Source organism: Lacerta agilis, chromosome 10 (genome assembly GCF_009819535.1).
Source record: "Lacerta agilis isolate rLacAgi1 chromosome 10, rLacAgi1.pri, whole genome shotgun sequence".
Taxonomy (NCBI): domain Eukaryota; kingdom Metazoa; phylum Chordata; class Lepidosauria; order Squamata; family Lacertidae; genus Lacerta; species Lacerta agilis.
Window position 1 is genome coordinate 13,858,493 of NC_046321.1, and position 18,660 is coordinate 13,877,152.

Below are 18,660 nucleotides of genomic sequence, written 5' to 3' on the forward strand. Positions count from 1 at the left end.
GTACCAAAAAAAAATATTGTGGTTTATGCTCTTGCGAATGAGCCATGGTGTACCTGAGAATTGTATGGCATACAGCCCCCCTCCTACCCTCTTCTCTTGCATTCAAAGAAGAATGAAAGCTTTCAGTTTAAGAACAAACCATGGTTCCTTGTAGCATCCAAACTTTGTGATTCTAAAGTTCTACAGCAACAGAGGATCTGAAACTACAGCTTGATTCTAGTTTGTTGTAACAAACTTTGATGGTAGTCAACTAAGTAGACACAATGAAAGTAATGGACATGACTAAGTTAGGTCCATTATTTCCATGGGTCTACTCTGAGTAAAACTTAGATTGATTCCTCCATCCCTAGTTCCATGTCCAAACTGTGTGACTTCCCCATGAACATTACTCTGTCCCAACAAGTTTCTGCATTGATCTGCAATTTAAAGTGGAGAATCTATATGAAAATTTGCACTTACTATGTACTTTTAAGCCTATTACCTCAAAATGAAGAGGCAAAAACTGCATGAGAACATTCAGGAAGCATGGAAACCAATGGGTAAGTAAGTCTGGAAGGTACAAATCACGTATGTTCTACTGGAAATTATAAATTCTCCAACCACCCCCAGTAAGAACAAACCACAGTTCTGTGAGTTCAGGTGCACTGCAGAACTGTGGCTGGTTCTTAGTGTCAAAGTTACATCTGCAATCCTATGCACACTTTCTGATGAAGAGGTTCCATTGAGTTCAATGGGGTCTACTCTGAAGTACACAACTACAGGCATAAGATTACACACACACACACACACACACACTGCACATTTCTTTCTTTATTTGTTCCCCTCGTCATCCAAGGAGCTGAGGCATATACAATTCTTCTCCTATTGTGCTTAGAATCTTCCCACCATTACCAAACAAACATATTACACCAGGGGTAAGGAATCACTTTCAATCCAAGGGCCGCATTCCATCACATGGAACTTTCTGGGGGCCACAGGCCAATGACAGGTGAGACCAGAGGCAAAAGTGGACAGAGCAACAGGTGCAACTCTTACCTTTCTACAGTAGGCTACATCCCAGCCACTTAAAAGTCAGGGGTTGCTGCACACCAGCATTCTTCCCTCCTTCACCTGGGTGAGCAAGAGACATGATTACCATTCAAGGACACATTCCAGTCAGGCAAAAGCACTTGAGGAGAGCACAGAGCAGCACTGGAGATGGGGGGGTAGGGGCTTAGGGAGAGTCCCAATGGCCAAATAAAGATACCAATAACTATACCCAGGACTGAAGTCCCCCATCAGGGACGTCTTAGCCATTGAGGCTACTGGCGCAAAGTGACGCAGCGCCATGGCCTGAGGAGGGCACCTGCACCCCCCCACCCCCGCCGGCAGCGCTACTCTCGCCCACCTCTTCTCAGGCTGCGGACACGGGGAGGGCATCTGCGAGCCTCCCGTCGGTGCTGCAGCCAGGGCTCCCTGGACGGCAGTGCCGTGCTGCCGCTTCGGCCGAGCAGGCAGAGGTGGAGGCGGAGGTGGAGCACAGCTGGCAGCGTCGCCACCTGCCCCTCCATGCCCTCTGGCTGCCCGCCGCACCTAGCCCTGCCCGGCAGAGTGCGAGTTCGGCATCCCCGCCTGCCGTGCCACGCCCACCGGCTGCCCGCTGTGCCTGGCCCTGCCCAGTGGAGCACAAGGGGCACCGGAGGGATCTTCGCACCAGGGCACTGGATTTACTTAAGACGGCCCTGTCCCCCATCCCTATATGGGCGGGGTACAAATAATAAATATTATTATTATTATTATTATTATTATTATTATTATTATTATTATTATATCGCATCAATGCTTTTGTCATCTTCATTGGTTTCCAGTCCATGCCTGGGCTCACTTCAAAGGGCAGGTTGTAAATCACAGCTCAGGAGCCTGACACCTGAATGATCAGCTCTTATTCTATGGCCCTGTGGTCATCAGTTCATTTGAGGCCCTCATCTGAGTGTCCTCTCGAGCCGGGCTATGGAAGGTGACCATGAAGGAGTGGGGCTGTTTGGTGTTGGCTCTCTGGTTATGGAACACTTCCCCTGAGAGTATATACCTGGCATATACTTTTCTATTTCTTTGATGCCGGGTGAAAACCTTTTTCAAAAATGAAAATGAAAATGAAATCCTAGCCCTTTAAAAATGTGTTGGTTAACTGGTTTACAGTTTTAACAACTTACTCTTAGCATTCACAATGGTACAATGTTGTGCTTTAAACCCCATAAAGATTGTTACTTATTATTGTTATTAATTAATTTATATACTGCTTGGTACAAAAGAGGCTTCCAAGCAGGTTACAAAGTATAAAAACCAGTTAACACAAATAATAATCATCCATAATTAAAATGGATAATAAAATAAACCCATCAGAACAGTAAAATGTACACATCCATAATTAAAATAGATAATAAAAGTATCCCATTGTGATTTTTGTGTGTGTGGTATTCATTCTTTTGATGTTATGACTTTGGCTGAATTTGTTTTAATCTCTGGTCTGTTAGTATTTGCGGCTGTGTTGTATTCCGTGCTGTTATATGATCGGTGTTTTTATTGCAATTTTTTTGGTAGTGTTGAATTATTTTCACGTTGTTCGTCGCCCTGAGAATTTTTTGTCACAGGGCGACTAATAAATGCAATAAATAAATAAGATGTGATTGTGCAGAGCAGAGAGATCAAGAAGTGAAAGACAGAGAGAGAGTGGAGAAGGCACTTCTTAGCATGATGGGGAGAGTTATATTTGATAACTGTGTGTTAGGGGCAGAATCCCTCCCAGAAAAAAAAGTTTGCAGTTCTCCACCTGGCCCCTTTGAGCTTTCCCCATCAACTTAGTTTACAATCCTGGATAGCGGTTGCTTGAGAGTCCAGAGGACTGATCCATGCCCCCAGTAGTGAAGTATATTGTGGAAAGATAATTCAGGTTTTCAATCCTAAATACATTTACTTGGGAATCAAGCTGGTTGAACTCAGTGGGCATATTTCAGGAATCATAGAATCATAGAGTTGGAAGAGACCACAAGGGCCATCCAGTCCAACCCCCTGCCAAGCAGGAAACACCATCAAAGCATTCCTGACAGATGGCTGTCAAGCCTCCGCTTAAAGACCTCCAAAGAAGGAGACTCCACCACACACTCCTTGGCAGCAAATTCCACTGCTGAACAGCTCTCACGGTCAGGAAGTTCTTCCTTATGTTTAGGTGGAATCTTCTTTCTTGTAGTTTGAATCCATTGCCCCGTGTCCGCTTCTCTGGAGCAGCAGAAAACAACCTTTCTCCCTCCTCTATATGACATCCTTTTATATATTTGAACATGGCTATCATATCACCCCTTAACCTTCTCTTCTCCAGGCTAAACATACCCAGCTCCCTAAGCCGTTCCTCATAAGGCATTGTTTCCAGGCCTTTGACCATTTTGGTTGCCCTCTTCTGGACACGTTCCAGCTTGTCAGTATCCTTCTTGAACTGTGGTGCCCAGAACTGGACCACAGAAGGACCACAGCTCAGTGGTAGGACATCTGCTTTGCATGCAGAAGGTCCCAGCACCTCCACTTTGGGCTGGGAGAGATGCCTGTCTGAAACCAATGAGAGCCATTGCTGGTCATTGTAGCCAATACTGAGCTAGCTAGATGAGTGGAGTCTGACTTGTATTCCTGTGTAACGTGTGATGGGAAACGCCTCCACTTCAGACCGTGAAGAGTTTCTGCCATTAGGAATAGCAGACAATTACTGGACTAGATGAGACAACAGCCTGGAATAAGGCAGCATCCTATGTTCTAAAAGTTAAACGATGTTGGCCAAACAAGTGTATGGTGATGTTCAAGTACAAAGTACAATGAAGGAGGTAGCATATATCTAATGAAAGATGCAGAATTAGAGATGGCCATGTGGGTGGCGCTGTGGTCTAAACCACAGAGCCTGATCAGAAGGTCGGCGGTTCGAATCCCCGCGATGGGGTGAGCTCCCATTGCTCAGTCCCTACTCCTGCCAACCTAGCAGTTCGAAAGCTCGTCAAAGTGCAAGTAGATAAATAGGTGCCACTCCAGTGGGAAGGTAAACGGCGTTTCCATGCGTTGCTCTGGTTTCGCCAGAAGCGGCTTAGTCATGCTGGCCACATGACCCGGAAGCTGTACGCCGGCTCCCTCGGCCAGTAAAGCGAGATGCCTGAAACCCTGGAGAGCTGTTGCCAGTCACTGTATCAAGGTAGATGGACCCATGCTCTGACTTGGTAGAAGACAGCTTCCTTTGATCAGAAAAGGACCATGAAATGTTGGCACTTGAGCCAGGCAATCCAAAGCGAGTTGCCATGGTGATTTTAGGGGGGGGGAACATTGTAATAATATGCTAAATAATTGGCAATTGGCTGCCCTTCACTGGTACTCCAAAGCCCGCCACCTGCAGCTGACTCCCTGCTGCACACCAAATGCTCAGGATCAGACTGGAGGCGCAAGACATGCGCAGTCAAACAGCCAGTTCAAACAGCACTGGGATGGCGAGGGTCTGAAATCATAGACCAAACAGGTTGTGTGAAGGCCAGTTCAGTAGACTTGCCTGCATGTAGCAGACGCTTCCCTGTTTTGGCCCAGCTTGCTTCACCCACATCTCTAAAGCTGCCCGATTCACAATGCACAAGGGATAAGGTGTGGTTTGTTCTGTGCCTTGGCTCAGTCCAAATCCAGACAGGCTGTGATGGTGCTGCCAACTTGCGATATATTTTTGCTCACGACAGTCTGTTCAGACAACCAGTCTCCACGTCTTGTGTGAAACTGCCGCAGATTAGCCCATCACTTGGGAAGAAAATGGAGCATTTCAACAACCCAGAGTAGAAGTTGCCTGCCACGGATTTGGTCCCATGAGCCCCCTCTACTGGGCTAGCTTGGGCCCAGTTTCCGCAGAAAGCAAAGGCAGCTTCCAAAAGGAAAGTGAGAGATCAGAAGCGAGGAGGAGGCAGCATTCTCAGATTCCAAATGTGCTCTCTCTCTCCCAAACTTTTTGTTTGCCTGATGGCCTTGGGCTTTTTCCTCTCCCCACTGTAGCTTTCAAATCCGTTGGCAAACAGCTCACTGCAGCTCTGCGTGTAATCCTTTGGGGGTTAAAATAAAGGTAGCTTGTGAACTCTGTTCTCCTTCAAAACTAATGGACTCTTCCCCCCTCCCCCCCTCCGTGCTTTACACACAGAGACACAGTTGCTCGCCCCCCTCCTTTCTCCCCAAATATCCCCCTTTGTCCACTTTTATGAATTGAAACATGCACTCCCAACGTGCACACACGGGGAATCCTGCCCATTAATTAAAGGACTTGTCAGCCCCAATCCTCGATTCTTACAGTGTAGGAAATGTCTCCCCTTTTAAGTGCAAAACCATAACATTACCATTTCCCCAAGTGCTCTCTGTTTTAGGCTGCTTTCCTAATTAGAGGGATGATAACAGCCCCGCTGATTGGCATTATAAAAGCACTAGTTTGGCTTCATCTGTCCCAGGTGTGCTGTGTAATTTTTCTCTCGCCCCCACCCTTCTCACCGGTTCAGAGCAATACCTCTCTTCTTCATTGTTCCTTAAAGTTTTCATCTGAGGAATTAATTCAGATAAAAAGACATTAGAAAAGAACCTCTGCTGCCAAAGCCCATCAGCGAAACCTTTTATCAAAAGTACAAACTATACAAGCTAGATATATTTTTTTCCCTTTTACCCTTTTGTTTCTGAGGGTTAAAAAAAGGGGGGAAGAAGAAGGAGAAGAAGAGGAGGAGGAGGAGGAAAGGAGAGAGAAGGAAGGGAGGGAGGAGGGGAAAAAAACCCAGAGTTCTGTCAATGGACTGAATGCACCATTAAAACTGGCGTCACTACAAAGGTTAGCGTAGATCTAACTGTCAATACAGTGAGTGGAGTGGAGTCCGGTAAGGGGAGGGAAGGGAGCTTTGGTGAGAAAGAGATACTTTGATATTTTGGGATGTTAGAAGGGTGAATGTGAAAAATTGGAGGTTGGGGATCTAATTACCCAACCATAATTGGGGGCTAGGGAATAAGCTGCAGTCCTCTCAACTCACCGCAGATCAATTATGTTAAGAGAACATCTGTAAGTAGAACTTAATGAGGTCCATTAGAGCAACATGTACAGCCTCCTCTAACCGTACTTGTCAGCTTCTTGGATGAGCCAAAGAGAGCTGCTAACTAGGGACCTGGTGGAGGTGTTTAAATACTGAAGGAGGAGAGCTGGCCCGTTCAGGTCTTGCGCTCAGCTGGGGAAGAAAGTAAGGAAAGGGGGGGAGGAAAGAAAGAAAGAAAGCAGGCAGCAGCAAAGCGGAAAAATCTGGGATTTTGCTCCTATTTGATGCTACTGGAACTCAAGTGGGTGAGAAGAAGGGGATCAAGTATAGTTTTTTTGCACTTGAACTGAGGGGGTGCGCACATCTTCTTTTTTTCTTAAAGAGGAAAAAAAAACCCACCAGGATTTGGTATCTTATTTTCTCCCTCCTTGCATGTTCATTGTCTTTTGCTCCACAATAAGAGGTGTACATCACAACGGGCATCTCTCTCTGGGACTGTACAAAAATATTACTGATCAGAGGGGAGGGGAAAAAATTAATTTCAAGAATTGGCAGGTGACTTTTTTTTTTTTAAGGACAAAAGTGTCCAAGCTGTGAAACTTGGAAGAATTATTTTACGTTATTGTTTTTTTTCCTGCTGAAGCCTTCTCTTGCACAAAGGTAAGTCTTTCTCTCTCTCTGTCTCTTTTTAAAAAGAAAATCTTAACATCCTTTTTAAATAACACCACCTTGCAAAATTATACGTGCATATTTTTTTTTATTTTTTTTAAAAAGGAAAGTGGAAAAAGGAAGATGTTGAGAGATCCTCCAGCAAGGAGGGTAAAAGAAAAAGGACCCTAGTTGTTGATGGTTTTGAAACATTTTTAGGGGGAAGAAAAATAAAGATTGTGATGTTTCACTGTGTGTCCGGCCTCCATCTGTAACTACACTGGACGGAGGGAGGGAATCGAAAGGAATGTGTTTTTTTGCCCGTCTGGGTTTGAGTCTTTAAGAACGTGAGGAAGTAAACAATACCGACAAATCCTGTTTCTGTGGCGATCCCGGTTTGAGTTATTTGGAAAAGGCAGAGCTGGAAGCGGAGGGAAGAGCCCGAAAGCGGCGGAGCTGGGGAGGGTTTCTGGTCCTCCTCGACCCAGAGTCGGCGCGCCTCTCTTCTTCAACTAGATCACTTTGCTCTCGCCTGAATCTATGCCTCCTCTTCTCCCCCCCCCCCGCCCGCCCCCCCTCACACACACACCTTGGGTACTTTGATTTTTTTCCATCTCCGACACAACACTACCGATCACATCTGTGCAAAGTGCTTTTTAAAGTAATAAACCACTTCGTCTTCACTTTTCTCCCCTCTTCCTTCTCCCCACCCACCCCTTGCTTGTGTGTGAATAATTCATATGATTCTGAAGAAAGAGGAAGAAACTGCTTTTCCTCCTCTTTACTCCCTTATTTTGCTATAGCCTCTACTCTCCTTCATTCCCCTCTTTTTATTTTGCTATAGCGCGCATATATATATATATATATATATATATATATATATATATATATATATTCTTGCTGTAAATTGCATGATTGGGGAAAGAGCCTGCTTTCAAATAATTTAATTCATGACAAAACCTAATTACTGTCAGGTAATACCCTGTCAGCTTTAATGCATTTCATCAGTCATAATGAAAAGAAGAGCATTTTATGACCCATCTAATTATCATTACATTTTAGGGGGAAATGAATGGCGTGGAGCTGAATGTTAACTATTCTATTTTATTCCTTTACACATGTGGTTTGGCATATTACTCACCAACTCCCCCCCCCCTCTCTCTTTATTTTAAAAAAGATCCCTTGATTGGTGGAGTGGGAGGGGGGAGAAACAGGGAACGATTGCAATTAGATGCGGAGCTGTTTGTTACACACACACGCGGGCGCGCGCGCACACACACACACACAGAGCGCCAAAAGTGACAAAGTGCTTAATGTCTATTGCAGGTTGGTGTTGACACCGGGTATCTTATTGCCACAGTCCAAATAGAGTACTAATTACTGCGCATGATGTCACCGTAGGCAGAGGAATAATCCCATCATTTAATTAGTTGAATGATTTAAACAAAGATTTGCATAGATGCACTAATCAGTTGCCATGAATTACGGAGGCGCCGTTGCCAGCGAGGGGTAACAGATCATGGGAGGGGGGGTGGAGAGAGAGAGAGGAGGAGGAGGAGAGGAGGAGGAGGAGGAACGGGCAGAGGGGAGAGAAAAGAGCGCGAGAGAGAATTTCATCTCCTTTAACATAATTAATTTAATTGTCCTCATTAGCTGTACCATTTGTTCTGATTTTATTTCTCCCTTTCTTCACACATAACCTCTCCGTCTCTCTCTCTCCTCCCCCTCCTCTTGAATGTCTTGGATGAGAGAGAGAGAGAGAGAGAGAGAGAGAGAGAGAGAACGCGCGCACACTTTGCTGGGTCACTTCGGAGAGGGGCAGGCGGGGTGTTTGCAGATGCAGCGCGTAAACAGAGGCGGTCTGGAGGGTTCCAGGCTGGGATGAAAACTCGCCCTCTTGCCTGAAAGGGAACCGGGTGTCAGGTCTCGGCTACCGCCTCTCCCTCGTCACTTGTGCAAATCGGATCAACAGGAAGCGTGTCGGGGGTTGCTTTTGGGCGCGCGCGCGCACACATCCACGCGCGCGCACTCCTGGATCAGAGTGCACTTTGGGTTTCGCAGCGTTTGAGCATGAGTGCCAGCTTGCTAAATAAAATGAAGAACTGTCCTAGACAGAGGCGCGGGGTGGGGGCAGAAAACCCAGGAGATGAATGTGTGCCTTCAAGAGAAGACACATTGCACTTCTGCTGTGGCTTTAATTATTATTATTATTCTGATCAGAATTGCTGGATTATCGGGAGGGGGAGGAAGAGGCGAGAGAGAGAAGAGGGTGAAGGAAGGATATCAAATCTCTCCAAGGCCTTAAAAGCTTTTCTTGGGGGTCTTGAAAGCACCCTCTCTAATAATGGGTGTCATTCATTTTTTTTAAAGGATGGGGAATTCTAAGCTGACATCTTTTAAAAAAGAGGCTTTGTGACAATCTTAGTGTGGGGCTCCTAATGGCAGACAACAGAGGAACACTTTGAAGTCTGCAAACTGCATTCACAAATTCTTAATCGGTTTTTACCCCCCCCCCTTTTCTACCAGCTGTGGGTTGACTCTTAAAAAATAGAAGATGCCGGGGGATCTGAGAGGGTGGTTGTTATTTACACAATAAATAGTGGTGGTTATTTACACAATAAATAGGCTTACGCCTGAAAAAGGCAAGATATTAAGGCACGGGAGCAGGGCTTAATATCCTATGATTTTGAGGATGGGGGTAAGGAATCAATATCTGATTGCAGTTTGTCATTTAAACACCTCTATTGTCTCCCGCCAAACTGCGGGAGGCAATGGAGGATAGGGGTGCCTGGCGTGTTCTGTTCCCTGGGGTCACGAAGAGTCGGACACGACTGAACAACAACAATTGTCTCCAGTACCTCTATGATGCGCCTTTGCTCAGGGCAGCAATCTGGAGTCAAGAGCCTTCCTATACATGCTTACTCAGGAGTAAGTCCCGCTGAGTTCATCGGGACTGACTCCCAGGTAAAGTGCCTTTGCTTTGGTTCCTTGGAGCATGGAGAGGAATGGTAGGACGCATCTCTGCCACACCCCTTTCTCCCCCCCCCCCAAAAAAAAAGGAAAAACAAAAAATTGAAAGGATCCTTTAGCTCGGCCCAATACATGCTTTCAAACCACGTGCAATGGGATCTACTGTTTGTGCAATTGTCAAAATGCAGAGGAAACTCGAGGTCAAAGTGTGGTCCTTTGTCCGCACTTCTGTAAAAGCGCGCTACTGGCAATACCTCAGTTAGCGCTGAAAAGTTTTGTTGCGCATGGAAAGGAAGACTTTCTTCTCACATAACGGTCCTGAAAGCGCCACTCTATTCCCCCCCCCCCGCTTCCCACCACTACTCCTCTCCGGCCAAAATCTCTTTTTCTAGAGAGTAAGAAAGCAGTGTGTGTGACCCTGCATGGGTGGTGAGGTCTGCAGGCGATGAGGAAATGGTGTTCAAAACAGGGTGAGCCAAGACGTTTTGCTCACCCACTTAGGACAGAAGAAAACCAGCCAGCCCGATGGGGGGTGGGGGGTGTCAGGGGGCGTTAGAGCCCTGCAGCCGGATCCTATGAATTCTTACTGGGAAGCAAATTCAAACCAGAGGCGGCTTCTCAGGTTAAAGCTGCGCTTCGGTTGGGCAAGCGCGGAGTTGTTCTCTCCGCGCCAGAGGTCACTTTGCGCGTGAGCCGGTGGGTCGCTCGCCGGCTGCCGCCGTCCCCGCTGCTCGTGTCTAGCATATGCATATGCTTTTCTTTTCCATTCCACCCCCCTTCCGCTGACTTGAACTCGCAGGCTTGTAAATTTTCACCCTGGGAAATTAGCGACAAAGCCCAATCTGTCTCCCGGCTGCTTTGCACTTTGCGAGCTGGAGGTTGTTGCAGAGCCGCAGATCGAGAGGGGGGGGGCGTGTTGGAGAGAGAGAGAGGAGAGGGAGGGAAGGAGGGAGGGAGGAGGGAAAGGGGGCGGAGGGGGGACGAGAAAGATAGGAGGGGGCACATACGAGAGAGTCGCGGTAAATAGCCTGAAACCGGCCACGAGCCGCAGCTTCGAGCTCGCACGTTCACACGCTCTCTCTCTCGCTTTTGCAAGCGCGCAAGCGGCGCTTGGCTGTCTCCCTAATAACAAGAGTGACCTTTTCCCCTTTGCTGTATTATGTCTGGCTGGTTAAGGGATTGCGTCCTGCAGTTGATACAGCCTCTGACTTCCTACAGCTCGGCTCCAAGCACGCTGCTTTAGGTAAGTTGCCTTTTAAACGGGGTTGGGGGTTGGTTAGGGGGTAGTGGTGGAGGAAATCAGTCCTAGACTCAGGAGATCCACCGATGCCTTTCCAAATCTCTCTTTCTAGGTAGGAGGACACCTGTAGCTCAGCCGAGGCCAACCCAATTAACTTGGCGGCTCCATGAGGACTTCATGATTATTATTAATAATACCAATAGGGCCTACTAATAAAACCCAGAGACAGGCAATCGCGTCCCTGCTATCCAACCCTCCCGTACTCCTTTCCCTTATTACTTTTCTTTCCTGTCTGCAAACAATGCTCCTCTCTGACCTTCCCAAAGGAAGAACCAGCTCCATCCAGAGCAGCGCCGGGGTTTCTTGAACTCACCTTGCCTTGCTTTTAATTGAGAAGGTAAGTTGAGGCAGCGGTGTCCACGCCAGTTTGGCCCCCGGGGCAGTTTTTTTTGGGGGGGGGGTCCTGTTCTTTCCCCCTCCCTCATAAAGTCGGGATCCTGCTCCTCCTCCTCGACTCTCTCCCGTCTCCTCCGTGCTCCGCAACTTGGGGCTCCCCAGCTCCTCGCTCTTTTTCCCGCGGCGTGTGCGTGTGTGTGCCTGTGTGTTTAAATCAGGGGAGGTTTTCCTTATTTTTATGATGACGAGAGAGAGATGCGAGATCGGGGGCTGCAGGAGGCGAAAGAGCGGCGCGATTGGAGGGCTGGCGAGCAAGAAGCGCAGGCGAAGTTAAACAATGAAACGGGAGCAAACGCCCGCTCGCCCTTTCCCTTAAACCGCGTCGCCAAATCCGGCTGGCGCGCTCCTCGTTGCCAAACAGCGCGAGCGTGAAACGCGATGGTGAGAACCGACTTCATCTCTCCCCTTCCTCCTCCTCCTCCTCCTCCTCCTCCTTCTAAGAAGCGGATCCCTTTTCTTTTCTCCCTTGCTCCTCTCGGTTTTATTTCTAATGAAGCTTGAAGGGAGGGGGGGGGGGTTCTGTCTTTTAACCCTAAGCACCCTGCAATTTTTAGTGGGAGAAAAGCCACCTTTTGCGCATGGGTTTTCTCTATTCGGTGCAGCCTTGGAAGAAAATAAGGAAAGAGGTTGGGGGGTGGGGACCAATCCGATGGGCAATTGTGATATCTAGCCCTCTTTTCCTTGTGATGGTGCATTTCTCCTCTCGGTCCCCTCACCCCACCCCCCGGCCACCCCTTCTCTGCCTTAGAGTCCGAGACAGGCTTGTGCAAACGCTGCATGTGACGGTTTAATCAAATCCATTTGTTACCGCCGAGCTTAAAAAGAAGACCGCGGGGGCGGATAGAGTTAGGGACGCATGTGGCTCTTTGTAGATCGCCACCACCATTGCAAAGATAGATGCGTGTGCGTGTGCATAATCTCGCCCGCTTGCAAGTGCCTGCTGCCGTGTGTGTTGGTAGAGGTGTCGCTTTTTCCAGCAGTCTCTCTTCCCCCACCCGCCATCCCTCCACCCCCTTTCCAAAGTGCTCTGCACAATAGCCCTGTTCTCTCTTCGCTTTCAACGCAAACCTCTTCCACTTGACCCAAACAACGGGGAGGGACACACATACACACACGGACACGGACACACACACAAACACACTTGCCACTTCTTGCTTTGCTCAATGCGAAGGAGCTACCCGAGAGTCCTTAAATCAACTCATGCAGAAAAAGGAGAAAAGTTTCGGTAAGGTTGCCATCGATTGTTTCGTTGCTCTTTTCTTAAATATATATTATATCTCCTCCCTTACCTTGACGAGCGTTGAGCAGATGTGCATTTCAGTCTGGATGTTTTGGAGAGGAGGAGATTTTGGGGGGTGGGGGTGGGGGGTAATACCTTTTCCCCCTGACTTCAGCTTGTGTTATGAAATGCGCGCTGCCGCTTAGTTGGTAGGCGAAGGCTTTTATAATTTATTTTTAAGCCAGTTATTTATTCATTTTACTTTAGGTGCAGCTGCCGCAGAAAGCTGCAAAACACTTTCTCCTTCCCCCCCCCCAAGTCCCCCTTACCCTGTAAAACAAAATAACACAACAAAAGCCAGCCCACACGCCATCCTTATGTGGATTTGCAGGGGTGGGGGGAGAAATTAGAGGCGCCTGGCTTGTAGCTAACAGTGCAAAGGGGGGCGAAGGCTTCTTTGTTGTTAAAGAGAGTGTTTCCTCTGTCGTGGCTTTTTTATTTTTTTATTTTGCATGTGAACTGCATCAAAATTGAGCTCACTCTTGCAAATCTCTTGTTGGCCTTTGCCAACCACTAGCACTTTGCTGCCATGGTAACTGTAATTAAACTGATAAGAGTGGAAAAATGTCAGTATCTCTCTGAGTCTTACAGCTGCATTGGAAGAAAGGAGGTGGGGGCCGAGAGAACAAAAATTGGCTTCCAGCGGCACCACATTGAATTGGGAGAGGTGAGGTTGGGTGGGGAGAGGGAAAGGGGTGGAGGGGAAAATATGGTGTATTTAAAAGGATATATGGGTAAGGGACTTTAGGAAAAATATCCTCTTTCTCTGCATCTTGGGGGGGGGGGAGGACAGGTTTTTGGCACTTGTTCAACCTCCCAGCTCTCTAAGAAGGGTTACAGGGAAGCTCTTAGCCCCCCCCCCCCCCAACTAGCTCTCAGAAATTTAGGCGATCATGACAAGTTGGGGGGAGGGAGGGGGCAGAGCTAAAGAGGGGCAGAATGAAACCTTTTGTCATTTTGGCAGTTGCCAGATTCTTTCTTCTGAATTGGTGCTCCCAGCTGTGGGGCTGCTGCCTGCCTCTTTCCCCTGCCACTCACAGATAAGTTAGAACACTTCCCCCAGTCTCTCCCTTCAATGGTGTTGTTGCAAGAGTGTGTGTGTGTGTTTTAATAATAATAATAATAATAAATAAATGTGGGGAGGGAACAATTAAAGTGCAAAGTAGGAGTGATTTAAGGCGGTTGTGACACTCCTGGGTGCTAAGGAGTTGCAGTTACTTTTGTTGTATGAAATACAGAATCTCACCCTCTGTGTGTGTGTATATGAATAGCAGAGAACAAGAGACCACAATGGAAGCAATCGAGCGTTAGGCTGGCTCACAATGCGATCCAGGCAATTAAAAGCTCACCAGAGTTTTAAAAAAATGAAATGGCCCCTGCTTCTTCCTGATCACCATGCTGCACAGGCTATTATTTGTGCATCTCTTTTTTCGTTATGCTTTCCCTTAAACTGTCAAACAACTCAGAAGTAGCAGAGGCCTCTGGGGGGGGGGGGGAGAGAAGGAAAATTTCCAAGCACAGTCGACCTGAATGACTGACTCCTGAGCTGCTGGGGAGTAAAGTCTTTGTTTGTTTATCAAAATGCCTTCCTTCAAAATAGGCCTCCACCCCTTCATCCCAAACCTGTCTGAATAATTGTGTGTTGTGGAGGGAGCTCTGAACGGTCGCTTTATTGCTTTTGATTGGTACTTCCCCTAACCACAAAACTTTGATATTTCTGTTGTTCGCGTGTAGTCTGGACGTAATGTAAGAAATCCACAGTGGGAAAACACCTTCGTTAGGTGTTCCAAGCAAACTGTTGTTCCTCAGGCTAGATAGCAAACAACTTGTTTTGTTTACTGTCTTGCCTGATGAAGTGCTCTGGTGAACTCAAAAGCTTGCACACTACTTGGTTAACATTTTGGCAACTGGCTGGCCTGATAAACATATTGACTTGGATTCTTCTTCTTCTTCTTCCTATGGTCCAGCATGGCTACCTTGTTGCTCTTCCATTTTTAAGTTGTAGCATCTTAGCTTCGGTTGTGTTCATAGTGGATACAACCGAATTATTTTTTAAACTTTGGAGCAAGCACCACCTAAATCAATATGACTTACTTCTAAATAAACATGCATAGGATTGTTTAAGTACTTAGGAGGTATCTAGCAGAAGCTGTATAGTTTTGCCTCTAGAGCAAGCCTTGGTCACTTACATGCCGACTCCAAAGTCTCCTTCTAAATGTCCCATTGCTTTTTAAAAATACCAGATATAAATTTCTGTAGGGCTAGGGTTCGTGTGGAAATACCGGTACTGTATGCAGTAAACATGGTGTGAACTTTATTCCTAATGGTGCTACTGGGGTGAAGGGAACAGCCATAGTTCAGTTGCCTTAAATAACATTTGCTGCAAAGTTGACAAGTATTTTAAGAAGGAAGGATTAAGCTATGGAGCATTTTATGTAAACCACCCCAATTCCCGCCCCGTCCTCCTGATTTCAGCAGGAGCGTGTGCTTAAGGCGACTGTTGAGATCAGTGGGGCTTGAAAGACTTACCTGTAGGATTCTTAACAAAAAGCTTTAATCTGCATGCCCAGTGCATTGCTTGCAACATCAGCAGAGCATCCTAGTTTATATGATGGTTTCGTGCACCTCATTCCCAACCACAAACTGGTGCAGCGAGTCTTGAGCCCTATAGGATGGGCAGAAGTTTCAGGCTTCCTTGCACTGCAAATTCAAAATTAAGAGGGTAGTGAATGGGGTGGGGGGTGGGGAGGCTGTGTTGGGCAGCAGAATTGTCTTAATCTGCAAAACCTCCACCTTAAGCCAAGCAAGTCTAAGGTGACTATTTCTCATTTGAAAACTTGGCAGGCTATTGAGCTGTGACTGTATTAATGTCAAAACCACAGCTCTACTTATAAAAAAGATGGCCAGTGGTTTGCTATAGTCTTCAGGGAAACCTGGCTTTGATTTAGCACATGCCACTTTCTAAACTGAAAGTTGGGTTGGGTGTTCGGTTTTTTTTGCTTTGGATATTTTCCTTTGTGGGTTTTCTTTGCATTCATCTAATATGGCAAGAATGGCTGTCTAAAGCAGTACTGTGCCAAAAAAAAAAAAAATCCTGCATTGTAATCCCATGAGTCAAAATCCTTGGGTTATAAAGCTCACCTGAGTTGCTGCATGGCCTTAAGACAAGTCACTATCTCTCGGTTCGATTCCACATTATGAGAATAATAATGACACATCTTGCAGCATCGAGGATGTAGAAAGTTCTTTGAACACTTAGAATGTGCTGCATAAGTGTTAGATACTCCTTAGGTTTGGGATTTTTGTGAATGAGTTACTGTCATGTACAGGTGAAACTCGAAAAATTAGAATATCGTGCAAAAGTCCATTTATGTAAGCAATTGTTTTCATTAGCTACTGGAGTTTAATATATGAGATAGACTCATGACATGCAAAGCGAGATATGTCAAGCCTTTGCTTGTTATAATTGTGATGATTATGGTGTGCAGCTGATGAAAACCCCAAAGTTGAAATTGTTGATTTGGGGTTCTCATCAGCTGCACGCCATAATCATCACAATTATAACAAATAAAAGCTTGACATATCTCGCTTTGCATGTCATGAGTCTATCTCATATATTAGTTTCACCTTTTAAGTTGAATTACTGAAAGAAACGAACCTTTCCACAATATTCTAATTTTTCGAGTTTCACCTGTATATGCTGGGGTACAGGATCTGCAACAGTGTCTCCCATAGCTGTATAATAGGATTAAGGAAAGCATAGCCAACAGGGGACCCTCCAGAAGTTGCTGGACTACAGCTCCCATCATCCCTGACCAAGCTGGCTGGTGCTGCTGGGAGTTGGAGTCCGAAACCTCTGGAGTCCACCATCTAGGTTATCCCTTGACTAAGGAATGTTTGCGGTGCTTAGCAGGACTTAAAAGTTTGGGTATGACACTTTACTCCCCCCACTCTTTGGTATCCCCATTTCCTGACACTGTGCCTTTTTGTGGATGCCTGGGCAGAACCCTACTTTATCCTTAACGCCTCTGTTGCATTTCTCCACAAAACGGTTCTTTTCTACCTGGGGTTCTGAGCCAAGCGTTGCTTGTTCGGTCTTCAAGTTCCCATGCCTGCTTCTCTGATGATAGACGCTGCCTGCATCTGGCTGAGGCGATGCTTAAGGTAAAAATAAAATAAAATAAAATAAAATAAATGCTGCTTTTGCCCTTGCCCACTGCCGTTTGGTAAGACTACGGGAACCGTGCTCTCTAAAGAGGCAGAATACATAGCAGAGGTTAGCGCCAATGAGGTGTTTCTCACCTCTTGCAAGCAAGCAGCAAATAGAGGTAAACCTGTTTATCACTTTTCCAACCACCGCCTTCAATAGAAAGCAGCGCATCAAATGCTGTGTGGCATGACCTCATCTGCAATGTGGATCTTAATACCAAACCTTGACTGTTCTGCATCCGGCTCCACTTCTCCTTAAAAAAAAAAAAAGTCCCTTCAGCTGCAGTGTGTTTGCCAAATTGCCAGGCAACCCCTGCTGACTGATCTCAGTCCAATGTTCTGTTCCATAGGCTTGCTCCCCGAAAAGTACTCTCCAAGTCAGTGCCATAGCTGGGGGAAGGGGGTAGCCAGGATTTTTGCCCCAGGTGAAGCCTCCAGAGGGGCACCACTGAGGTTCCCAGCCTGCCAGCTATTTACTCTCTGTGCTGGACACACAATTCTACTATTTGGAGAGACACTCTTTTCTCCAGCCTCTTTTTTGAACAACAAACACGAGCAACCTTTCTTATTCTCCTTTCTCAGAATTGGCTGTGTTTTAGGCTACTGAAGCCGGGTTGTTATTTTTAAAGCCAATTAAACACGGGGGAACCTCGTTAAGCTTCCAAACTTTTGGCGAAAGCGTTCCTTGACATTTCTAAACCTTACAGTGCAAATCTTGAAGCCTCTGGAAGCTGCCCTGCTATGACACAAACGTTGACAAATAGTATGTTTCCTACTTTTTATGCAATGTCCACCTTTAAGAACAAATGTGTTGAGGTGTGTGTGCAAACTTGTGTGTGTGCGCGCGCCAAACCAAGTCTTTGACCCGGGTGAAAGAAAGCCCGGTTTCACCCCTGTCCAATTTGCAGCTGTATTTATTTGTTTTTAAATTACCATTTTATTAGTTGTTAGCTCTTTTCCATCTTCCTTCAGGATTCTTTGCTCCGCTTTCTTTCAGAAAGGTGATGGGGTTTGAGGCTGTGTTGCAGAAATGTGAGAACGGGTAGCCTGATGTAGAAGGAACATAGGAACCTGCTATATACGGAGTCAGAGCATTGGCCCACATAGCTCAGCACTGTCTACACTGACTGGCAGCAGCTCTCCAGGGTTTCAAAGAGGGAATCTTGCCTAGCCCTATCTGGAGAGGCTAGGGAATGGACCTGGGACCTTATCCATGCAAAGCAGATGTTCTGCCCCGGGGCTGTGTGCCTTCCCACAGACTTAGACTTTGTACTCATGATATTCTCTCAAAGACTTCTGGGCTTTCACCACTCAGAGCTGCAGTTCCCAGCAACAAACTGCAGGGCCCACAATTCTTGAAAGGGAACAGATGTGCTTCCAATGTGCTTCAAAGTTATAGTGTGTACACAGCCTGGCTTAATTCTTGGTCAACTCATGTTGAAGGCCATGTAAATACAGCAAGGCATATATTTAAAACATTCCTCCTGCCTCTGGGGGTGGGGGTGGGGGGAAGAATCACGGAAGCTGTAGTAGGAATGTGTTCAGAATTGCAGTCTTGTGAAGAGTAGATTAATATTCCCAGTTTGCTTTGGGTGAGAGAGTGGGCCTTCAATTGTGTTGTGTGCCTATCCTGACTTAAGAACCTGAATTCTTTCCCAGCAGCTCTTCATATGAATGAGGAGTGTATGTTAGGGGAAATGTCCTAGTTTCAGTTGTAGGGAAAATGCAAAGGGCCCCCAAGTTAAATCCCTTGTGGCTCCAGGTAGGGCTGGAAAAGGCCTCTCCCTGACACACTGGAGAGCTGCTGCCAG

At 46.6% G+C, this 18,660-nt stretch overlaps 1 protein-coding gene across 5 annotated transcripts in view; it reads left to right on the top strand.

Moving 5' to 3' along the window:
- Positions 1-6,428: 6,428 nt before the first annotated feature.
- LMO3 (LIM domain only 3) overlaps positions 6,429-18,660 on the top strand; it is an 88,852-nt gene continuing 76,620 nt past the window's right edge. The window contains exon 1 of one of the 5 annotated variants that reach the window (XM_033161867.1): positions 6,429-6,707. Coding sequence is in view for 1 of the 5 variants with exons in the window: in XM_033161863.1 (XP_033017754.1) it covers positions 12,562-12,586 (25 nt within the window). In the remaining 4 variants the exon portion in view is untranslated. Of the gene's footprint in view, positions 6,708-10,713; positions 10,909-11,225; positions 11,303-11,605; positions 11,743-12,478; positions 12,587-18,660 lie in introns of those variants that run through there. The other 4 variants (XM_033161868.1, XM_033161866.1, XM_033161864.1 and 1 more) reach the window with 4 other exon arrangements.